The following is an 11,614-nucleotide window of genomic DNA, read 5'->3' as shown; positions in this document are numbered from 1 at the left end:
AATTGAAATTTTCACATGATGTCGGTGGCTTGAAAAAGTGTATTTAGGTGTCATTTGTGTTTCAACACAATGTGTACACAATGAAATAAGTGCACGTAGGTACGTAGGTACACTTATTCACAATATATGTATATTATGTACATAATTTATGGGATTGATTAATAAGGAAAATGTTTTCAGAATAGTTTTTATACTCAGCATTTTTAAATATAGAAAAATTTTTATTGTAGTGTTTTCGGGCTTTAATAAAAAATTTGTAACATTTTTTTGTGACAATTAGGATGTTGGGTAAGGGTTTTTTTTTATATATAGCAATAAATTTCACATATAATTAATAAAATTACATAATTTATTCTATTATAAATTTTTTTATTTTTAACAGCACATATTTACATTTTAGAGAAAAAAAAGTTTTTACATAAAGTTTTAGAGGTAGTAAATTTTAGATATTTTTTTAAAATAATTCTAGACTTAAAAAATTCAACGTCGGTATAGGAATTTGATATTTGACACCCTGCTAAAATCTAAAATTTGACAATAACATAATATTATAACGACATACATAGTAATATTAGTCTGTTTGTTATACATACATTACTGTTAATCACTGTTAATCAATGCAATTAAATCCACATATCATCATTTCGAATCATAATTTCTATCCATAATCGGTGTGTTATGCTTCATTATTTTCTTGGTGTGATTGTGTATTTCGCTATTTTACTCGTCAATTTAGAACCGAGGTGAATGACCGTTATGTACTTATTTGCATAATGTGATTTTTGAGTATAAGAAGAATATTTCCGTATTTCGTATCCCGTTATTTCTAAAGTTTATAAAAAAATTTAATCATTTTTTATTTTAATCGATAATTTAAGAAAAAATGCAACGATCCAATTGAAAAAAAAATAAATAATCTTATTGGACAAATGAAATGTCTATTAAAAAAAAGAGAATTCTGATTTGAAAGTGAACAAAATATGAGATGAAAAAATACATATGAGATAAATTAAGCTGTCAATATTTCAGATTAAACTCATACTCATAATTTTGCTCATTTATCCAAGTACTAACTGTCAGTACTGAATATCATGTTTTTCTTACTTATTTATTACTTTTATGTTACTAGTATTTTACTTTAATTAATAATATTGATATGGACATCAAACTTTTGAATTATATTAAGAATTTTTATAGTCTTTAAAGAATTTTTTATAGTCTTGAAATACTCACACAAATATCAATATTTTACGTATCAATATCACAATGATCACATTATTTTTCAATATGCCTTCGAGATTTCTAATTCAACTTTTAAAATTTACTTATATTTTTTTGGTTTTTTATTTTTCGTACTTTATGATTTTTAAATTTAGCATTATGATCTTTATCAATGGTGCAATTAAACAAAAAAAAAAACTCTTTTTTTTTTCTGTAAAAAAAAACTTATACTGCAACTAATAGAACGCAACAGTTCAGAAAAGAATAGAAAAACAAAAAATAGAAGAAATAAAACAAACTCGCTGACAAATATCGAATCGAACATGACAATAAATTTGAAATCTGTCAAAAGAAATTCAAAATAAATTCTAAAAGAATTGAATATTTTTTATAGTTCACCATCATGTAGGATTAAAGATTTTTTTTTTTCTTTAACACACCCAGGAGTCTATGAACATAACAAAAAAACAATTATCATATCGATCGAAGATAAATTGATTGTTATATTCAAAAAGAAAAAAAAAGGAAAAAAATGACATTTAATTTTATTGTCTTAACTTTATGGATTCTTGATAGTGGTGATTAATTGCATTCGAATTTATTAATAAAATTCTTTTTGCTTTTCAGTGTTGTGGTCCAATAATGACCTTAAAAGAGATATAATCGTTTTCGTATGTTCTAATATTAAAAAAATACATATAAATTTTAATAGGTCCACCAGGGTCCATTTGAAAAAAAATTGAATTGAAATTAATTCTACAATATTTTTAAAAATACTTGCAAATGTGTACATTGTATGTGCGCCCACCTTATATGAATTTAATGTTGAGACTTAAATCTAGTTCCATTCGATTATTATTTTCATATAAATTGAGTATAAGTTTAAAGATTGTTGAAATTTATTGAATAAATTTTTAAAAATGATTTCACAAAATTATTCATTATCATATTATATTGGGTTATTAAGTACACCTGTAGAATTATTAAATTTGTATATAGATTTATATAGATGAAATTAAAAGGAATACCTTAAAAATATCTTAAAAATAAAAGTAATGCAATTGAAAAGACAAAAAAGAGAAAAAAGCAAAATTATTTGCACTCTTTAGAAATGACAAACCTTAAAATATCTTTTTAATAAACTTTTAATATCCTCTAGAAAAAAAACAAAAAATGTCTAGGCATTGCAATTCCCGTGAATTTATGCCGCACAAATTCAATTTTTTTTTTGTTCTTGTCCGTTTTTTCTTAACAAAATTTTTATCATTTTACATAGTTTTGTAGATCGTGACAGAAATTATTAAAACTGTTTAAAATTAATTTGTCCAATTGCAATTATTCACATTATTGTTTTTGTTAGTTTATATTAAATTTTGTTTTTTCTTTTGTTCACATTGCGTATTGTACATATGCGTACATATTCGTGGAACTTAATAAATTGGTTCTTTCATTTATAACATATAAACGGCATTTGCATTATGTATATGTTTACTCATAAAAATGTGCAAGTTCTTTCAATATTTGATTAGGATTAGATACGGGTCATTGCGACCCAAGAAGTTGGTCTATCACCTTTAGAGTGTTTCAACGAAAGCTACCCCTCTGACATATCTGAGTATTTTGTGCGAATCGATTTCTTTTTTCTATTCCTCACAGCTCTTTTACTGCGTGGATGGCTCTACCCAGAAATTCCCTTCTGCTGTGAATCAACGGTTTACACTTACCGAGAAGGTACATGAAAATATCCTCCATTTTTACACTGAACCTGCAAGTGCCTTCGCCTCCTTGGCGCAAGCTCATGCATAACCTATTTGCAAGTAATGAGTGGTGATTAAATTATTTTATTTATTTATTTTTCCACATTTATTTATTTTTGTTTCTCATTTTTACCAATTTAAACATTCAGCAAGTCCTCTACATTTAGGTACATTCATGCTACAAAAAAATTCCATGCAATAAATTCCAAATTTCGTGAATCAGCTTATTTTCTATTACATTAAGTATAATATTACCTATGGTTTGCCTGGTCAACTTTAAAAATTATTATCTGATTTTTATTTTGACTAGGCGTAAATATCTGTTTTCAATTTTTGTTTTTCAGTGCTGTCCTTCAAAATAAACCTCCTTTTTTTTTTTTGCGTACCCTACATTAAAAAGCCTCACCTAAAATCTTTAATTTTTAGTAATAAAGTGAACGCATTATTTCAAATCTGAACGTTGATTGATCGAATTTAAGGGTTTTTTTTCAATGAGATTTTCATTTTACAATGAGATAAGCGGCATATTTTCTGTTATATTCAAGATATAAAAAATGTAGACAATTAAAATTAAGTCAAGTATTTTAATCACATTTTTAATGAAATTAAAGAAATACCAATTCTATATTGCTTTTTAAAAATAATTAATATACTTACACTCGAAATAGAGACAAAATGTTAAAAATCTCTATTTGCTTTATGTTTACAGAATTAATAATTATTATACAGAACATGATTGATTTATTTTAACATTATACATTATTTATAAAATATGAATTGGTTTCACAATGAACCTTATTAAGAGAATTGATTAATTTGATTCTAGTAATCTTATTAATTGTTATTAAGCATAATCCAGTATTTCTTGCTAATCAGGGCCCTAATTTTTTCCAATTATTTGATATTTTTACCCTTTTATATCTAAAAATTTATTTTAACATAATATATCAATATACTTACACAATTTACTACTCAAAATAGCTGATCTATCACAAATTATTAGCATTAATTTCTTTTCTTAATTACCGATATTCTTATTTATATGAATTAGAATTTTCTATACATTGTATAGCCACTGTCGATCAATATATTTTCAAATATTTATATCTAATTAAGACAATTTGGAATTTTTAATTTTAAAATTCAAATACCTGCATATTAAAATTATAATATCATTTTCACCTTAATATACATATAGAATAAGATAAAATTTAAATCGCTTTTATGAAATTGATATGCCTAATTAAAAATAAAAATTTCGATAACCTTCAATAATAATTTTGTACATTTAAATAATTATACTATAACCAGTGGGGTAATAACCCAAAAGCTATCAAAATAGTAGGGTATATCAACCAAAAAAAGTGTACATATGCAATAAATTACTATTTTATAACATATCTGTATTTACTGTTTTAGAATGTAATTGCTACTGTTGCTACTTACAATATTTTAGAAAATAAAGTATGTATTTTATTTTCGATTCATATTCTAAAGATTCAAAATCAGTAGAAGAGTATACAAGTTACTCTTTAGTTTTGGTTTTTTTTTTCAAAATAATTTCAAATTTTTTAAAATTTGTGAAGGTTTTTCCCATAACTCATTGATATCTATACAATGTCAAAAACCATTTGCTATTAATTAAATTAATTAGATACTCACATACCGGTCTGTATATATGGAGGGGCCAGGCCCGGTTCTTATTTGTTTAGTTTCCTAAAGGTGCACTCCTTTCCCTTTCAAAGTAATGAACAATATCAGTAATCATATTGCAAATATCGCAAAAACAACTGCGCCCCTGTTTTACAATGCTCATTACATATGCATAATTTGTAAATATGTTAAATGCGGGGCTGGGTGCGGCCGGAAATTTACATGAAATTGTTAACATATGAAGTGTCAATGATTGGATATTGCCAATAATAGATTGACATTGCCAATAATTTGAAAATTTAAAAATTTCATACATAATATTTCAAACATAGTAAATTGCTTGTGTTTAATAAAATTTAGAATAAAATTAATTTTAAATTATGGAAATTTCATAATAATGAGACTAGCTTTATTTAACTCTTATAATGAACGGAAATTAAGTATAAAAATCCGTAAATATTGTAATGTGAAACCTAACCTTAAAATTTTTTTTTTCATTTTCATCAATTACTAAAATGGCAAGTAATTTAACAAGGTTTCCTTTTTTTCTTTTTTGGTTTCTTTTTTTTTTTTTCTCGAATAATGATGAAGCGGAAAAGTTTAATTAAGTTGAATAAATGAATGAAAAAAAAAAAAAGAAAAATCTTTGTAATGGTACAAAATACCCAGCAATAAATTGATAATATCACCTTATAAGAACCATAAATCAATTTGATTTTAACCCAATTAATTAAATTTTTAGATGTCAATAAATCAAGATTTTTCATTTAATTTAAAACCATTTATTAAATTTTCATTAAAAAAAATTTATTTTTTTTCTTTTCTTCATGTTCTTTAATTTATTTTTAAGTCAAAACCTCTAGTTCATATAGACTCTATAGAGTCTCATAGTATGCAACAACTCTAAATATTATTTTTAAAATTATTATTTTTTGGCATGTTTAGCACAAAAGGAAACTTGAACAAATTTTTCTCTGTGTCTTTTTTTTTTCTAAAAATTTTTTATCTCGATTTCTTTCCGTAGGCAGTCATTTAGTAATTAAGAGAAAAAAAAAACGCACTTTTATAAAAAGAAAATACAAAATTTTTAATCGCGCACGCTTCTATTTTAAATTTATGTATGTAAGTATGTCATTTTATACTTACATATTTTTTAATTAAAAGAAAAAAAATTATAAATTCAAATTCTAAGAATATTATTATTATAAACTAAGAAAAGCACTTAAAACGAATTCTTAATATAGAAGTCACCACCTTAATATTAATTACAGCATTTTTTTTTTTTTATTAAACAATCAATTCTATCAGGTAAATATTCACATTTAATTGCTACCAATTTACCACTGAATATGCATACAATTTAGTTTTTTTTTTTTTATTTTTTAATTTTATAATAATAAGTATATATAAAATAATTATTATGCTAATAATTTTATTTTGGTCCTTGACTTGGATTTTTAAATTTAAATTGGTGTAATTCATCAACCAAATTCTAAAATTAAAAAAAAAAGAATAGAAAAAAAAATAATGTTTAATTATTAATATAATAGAAAATTTTTATAGCTGTTGTACATTGTATGTACATAAATTAAAATAAAAATATAAAAAATTTATATAACAGTTTTTAAATATTATATAACAGTTTATATATAATAAAATTTATATAACAGTTTTTTAAATATATTAATAAAAAGCATATTAAATTTATATATGTGTACAGGGTGCGTCGCATAATGTGACAAATAATTTCAGGGATGATTCTTTAATTCTTTAAGACTGTAGCTCGAAAACGAGTATATCTACAACTCCCCCACATATACAATTTTTCGCTGGAAATTGATCAAATAATATTCCCCGAAATTATTTGCTTGTAATACGCATTGGGTATATTATTCAGAAAGGTATCGATCCGCTTATGATCTCTTCTTATTCACCATATACAAGTGATTCCGCTTAAATCTATATGGTGAATTATTGTTTATTATGCTTTTATTCATCGTAAGTGCATCGATTCTATAGACCCCTTAAAAAGTGAGAATTTATTTATTGAAAAGATAGGTCTCGGGGAGGTACATTGGGCACTATGTCTGTACTTAGTTGAGAGATACAATAGTTCTAATTGATAGTTGTTTGAGGTGCAATGTCATACTTTTCTTGCAATCTACAACCTACAATTTACTAGGGCATAACAAAAATATATTGAGTTTACTAAATGTTTGTTAATTGCCTAATATAATTTTCAGCAGAATTTTGCTTAATCACTATTTGGGACCTAAGTCTTACTATGTATTATTATATTAATAAACATCATTGAACACTTAAAGTAGTTGTCAATTATACAGGAACTGTATTTATTTCTTTGGTACAATACAATAGAAATATATAAGGCAGACACACCTGGCAAATGTAGCAATTGTAGCACTAAAATATTTCTTATTTCATATAAGATTATTACTTAAGCATTTACACCCTTTTTCTTTGCAAAAGGTCTCAGTATATTATGTAAAATATGTAATCTACAAATAAAATCAATAAAATTAATTGAATTTATACTTACTAGCATAGTTTCGGTTTCAGATGATGTTAAAACTTTTATTTCACCTCCACCAGTACCACTGCCACCACCGCCAACGGTAGATCTTGCACCACGTAAAAATGATGGTTTTGCTTTTATTGTTGGTTTCTCAGATGTTGTTGATTCATTATTACTATCATTTCTATATGAGTCATTTTTATAATTAACAGGTGGCCTAACATTCATATTTATATGAGATTCACCAATTGTCTCATATATATTTTCATTATAATCTTCTGATAATGATTTATATTTTGCATTTTGATTTAAATCATCAGCTCTAATAGTAGTTGCTATAGAAAAACGATTACTATCACCAGTTGATGATGATGATGCTGTTGATGAACGTGATGAAGCTAATGATGTTGCTGAAAAACGATTTCCTGATGATGATAATCTTAATTGATGTTGTGGTTGTTGTAGTTGTTCATTGATTAAAGTTGATGATCTTGAATTATTCTTTTTCAATGGTATTGGTGAATCAGTTGAATCTTTAAATTTATTTAATTCATTACGTAAATATTCATTTTCATTTTCCAGTATTTCAACCTACAATTTGTAAATGTGTAAGAGAAGATGAAGTCAAAAAATAAAATGAAAATAATGAATGAAAAATTATGTTGTATTTTTTTAGTAGACATTTTATCAGCTGAGTGGTGACGTTTGGTCGCCTATAATGTGCGATGATTTATTTTTATTGATGATTCTCTTCATAAATATACGATGGTATTTATATTAAGATTCAACACTATATATGATTGTTATAGAGTTATTGAATATTATACGCGAGTACTGTTCCACCAATAATTGAACTGAATGCTTAATAGCTTTTGAAAGTTAATGCAAAGGGATGTTGTGGAATAATAATAATTTAAAATACAACATCTTCATTAACACCAATTTTGACTTATTAATGACTATATGGTGAAGATGAAATATTTTATTAATAACCCATTATAGTGCATGACAGAAGTGTCGTTTAAAAAGAAGAGATGATAATTGAGTACTATAAATTTTATTGATAAAATCATACTGAATAAAGTTATTGAAAATGTTAAAATATTTAATATCTCTTAAAGCACAAATGAGTTCACAAGTTTTATATCGAGTGCGACGTTGATTTTTAAAGCAAAAACCGGCTAGCAATGATTTGGTATTGTTGTCCAAGCGTGTTTGCTAGCTGGTTGCTAATTCAGCCTAATGTTAAGTTCAACTGACTATATTAGTGTTTATTTACTACATTAGAGTTCAATATTTGATAAATTTTGCAATTTAATAATGCAATTCCTTGTCCATTAAATGTAATTTGGAACATAGCATTTTTGCTAATAATGAAAATAAATATTCATCGAGAATCAGAGGTTGTACGGCAACTTCAAATGAAAGAAATTCTTAATTAAAAGTGGTGGTCATGCACTGGCGCTAAAGGTCGAATATATTTTACTTGAGAAAGAAAATGTTTATGCATATTTTTTATGCATAAACATAAATTTTGCGATGCTACGATACTCGTATAATTGTTTGCGATTTTTCGAAAATAATATTTTATTTTTAATAATATAGCAACTTACACTTTCAAGGTCAAATTCGAGCTCTTCAATTTTATCAAATGCTTCTTCAAGCTGTTTATTTAATTCTAATGTTATTTCATTACATTGTGATGGGGCTCTTTGTAAAATACTTTCTGGTCTTTGGAATTTTACTCCTAAAAATCAAAAGGAAAATTTTAATACAATGATAATTTTAAAACCAACCACTAAATTTCACATTATTTTTTAAAATTTAAATTCCTTGTATGTATGTAATTTTAATAAAATGAAAATAATTTACTAGCATGTTCTGGTCTCCCAATTGAACTCATTCGATTTCCTTCACGAAAACTTTCATTAATCGCCTTAAATGTTCGATCTTTTGCCGCATATTTATCATATAATTTATTATATTTCTGTTTTAAACTTTGTAAAGAATTATTTAATTCATCACGTTCATTTTCAGCTTTAAATAACATCATTCTTAATTCAGCATTTATACTTGATGCTGTTTTAGCTTCTTTAGTTCTTAAATTCAATTCATGTGATAATTGTGAATGTTCATTATTTAATCGTACATTTTGTGCGTTTACTATAAAAAAATGAATTTAAAATATATGAATGAATAACATTATTTGTTTAACAAAAAACATAATTGTAGGAATTTAAAAATAAATAAAATCATAAATAAAAGAAATTTTTAGACGTCACAAAAATTTATTTATAATTAGTCACAGAGATTATAATATTGTTACAGGAATGATGAACGTACTATGAAAATAAACGACCTTCACTGTAAATTTTTATCAATACGAGCCTGTAAAACAAATTATTAATCTTATCATAAAAAATTGTTATATACAATCTATAGGGGTGCTTCTTTCAGAAATTGTTATAGAAATTTAATAAATAAATTGTTTTCCTGTAAAAGCTATTGAAAATTAATTGAGAGAATTTGAGTTAAATAAATTTAAAGAAGAGAAATGAGAAAATAAAAGGCGAAAACAGCGAGATTTTAAATATGCATAAAGTAATAACAGTAACCGTTTAGTGGTCTGTTGTAGAACAGATGATTGATAACGTCGAAAAAATCAGCCTTAAGACGGAGAAATTCACAAAAATTTCTTTTTAAGCTGAAGTCTACTAATTTTAAAACGGGCCAGGCTCTCTGCCGCAACTAAGCATCTCCAACTGATATTTGATTCTTATAAATCATCTTAAATATCAAATCTTTTGAAACTTTATATAAATTTTTTATTTTAATCAAAACTTTAAAATCCTTGCAGTTTCATAAATTCTCAAAATTGTAATATTGACTTCAAAAACTTTATACTTTTTTTCAATTATTTTAAAAAACATCAAATTTTTGACATTAGGCTTGTATTTCTTATACATATAGCTCTTGTAGATAAAACTGAAAAAAAAATTAGTCCATAATAAAGTGCTGACAAAGGTAAAATAAATTTTCCTTATATATTTGTGAATACAATATATATATTATGTACATGTATGTATGTAAAAACTTGTACATTGTCTCCTAAAGTATCTAGAATTGCATATTTTTATAACAAAAAATATGCATACCAAACAGAATATTTCAGTATATGAGTTGTTAAGTGATAATGTAAGATTATAAATTTCTATATATATATACATACATACATACATAAATAAATACCAAGCGTACACTTACAGGTATCAAGTTCAATTTCAAGTTCTCTTGTTTTTGTTCTTAAACGGTATAGTTCCGCTTCAATACTTTCTGGTACTGGTATATGGTAATCCATTTATAAAAATATAAAAATATTCTATTAATTTTTTAAAAATTGTAGTGGCCTGTATGCAAGTCAGTATTTCTCAAAAACTATAACTAAACTTATAACACTTTTTTGGAAAAAATTCAATTAATTTATAAATTATAAATTCGTATAACTTTAAATTTGTATTATTGTTGCGGGTCCATTAATATGTTCTATATGGACAATAACGAACGAAATTTGATATGAAACTAAATTTTATTTTAGTTGATTTTAGAGAATTTACATTGAGTATAAAAATGCGTTAGACCATCTATATTTTTTTATGTACTTCTTAAGAAATATGGCTATTTATAAAGATATGTGTGAGTATATGCTTAATATAATGCATTATCTAATCTTAACTTATATATTATATTTATGCGATAAGGTGTTAATATATATTGTTCAAAAAGATAATTTTTCCAGCTTAAACTTAAAATTTTGTTGTTTTAATTGAATTTATTATGGTGTAGTGTGCACCTCTGCTGTTAGTATTGTGGACATAATATAAAATTATTATTTTTTTTTTTGAAATATTAGTCAGAACAGAATATTAAATAAATAAACAACGATTTATGCTTTATTTAGGAAAATGCTATAATTTAATAGGGCTACAACAATGTCAAGGATTTGTTTAAACTATGATATTGAAAAGTAAAAACGATTACTCAGAATATATTTTAACATTAAAAAGTTGTATTGATCGTAAGAAACATCGATTATTTATGAAGGAAATCGCTAAAATATGCGAATACTGGAGATCAACTCCGTATTTATTACTCAGCAGGTATATGATCATTACTAGCAGTTATTTTTTAATGCCGCTTACTAATAATATTAACAAAATTTTAAAATTTTCTTTTAATTTAATTAGAATATAAAAGATGGAAAATTATTCATTTCACCTGATTATTTTCAATAACTTCGAAATTTGTTTCATATTTTTTAAATTTTCAAATTACAATTAATGCTACTTCATAAAATTTCAAGTAACTCTATTAGCTAAAGAAAATAAAAGAGAATTTTTTTAATTCCGGATATACTCACTGCCAGAGTAAGTCTATTAAATGCTAGATAGCG

The 11,614-nt window shown here is 24.7% G+C and overlaps 1 protein-coding gene across 1 annotated transcript; it reads right to left on the bottom strand.

Moving 5' to 3' along the window:
* Positions 1 to 5,984: 5,984 nt before the first annotated feature.
* On the bottom strand, positions 5,985 to 10,681 carry LOC129606137 (uncharacterized). The gene is made up of 5 exons (XM_055516256.1): positions 10,429 to 10,681; positions 9,037 to 9,327; positions 8,778 to 8,911; positions 7,189 to 7,755; positions 5,985 to 6,123 (listed from the first exon to the last, which is right to left on the bottom strand). Exons 1-5 carry the CDS (start codon positions 10,520 to 10,522, stop codon positions 6,064 to 6,066), a joined length of 1,146 nt encoding a protein of 381 aa, XP_055372231.1. The 5' UTR covers positions 10,523 to 10,681; the 3' UTR covers positions 5,985 to 6,063.
* Positions 10,682 to 11,614: the final 933 nt, after the last annotated feature.

The sequence above is a fragment of the Condylostylus longicornis genome, unplaced genomic scaffold, assembly GCF_029603195.1.
Source record: "Condylostylus longicornis isolate FDR11 unplaced genomic scaffold, ASM2960319v2 ptg000017l, whole genome shotgun sequence".
In the NCBI taxonomy this organism is placed as follows: domain Eukaryota; kingdom Metazoa; phylum Arthropoda; class Insecta; order Diptera; family Dolichopodidae; genus Condylostylus; species Condylostylus longicornis.
The sequence above is the reverse complement of the archived record's forward strand: the minus strand, read 5'-3'. Positions and strand labels throughout refer to the sequence as shown.

What these genes read in the sequence shown, in the direction of transcription:
- LOC129606137 (XM_055516256.1), bottom strand. Translation starts at nt 10,522, where the DNA reads ATGGATTACCATATACCAGTACCAGAAAGTATTGAAGCGGAACTATAC. An exon ending in TGGGAGACCAGAACATGCTA is followed by an intron (nt 8,912 to 9,036) that starts GTAAATTATTTT and finishes TTTGATTTTTAG; the next exon opens with GAGTAAAATTCCAAAGACCA. An exon ending in TCGAATTTGACCTTGAAAGT is followed by an intron (nt 7,756 to 8,777) that starts GTAAGTTGCTAT and finishes TACAAATTGTAG; the next exon opens with GTTGAAATACTGGAAAATGA.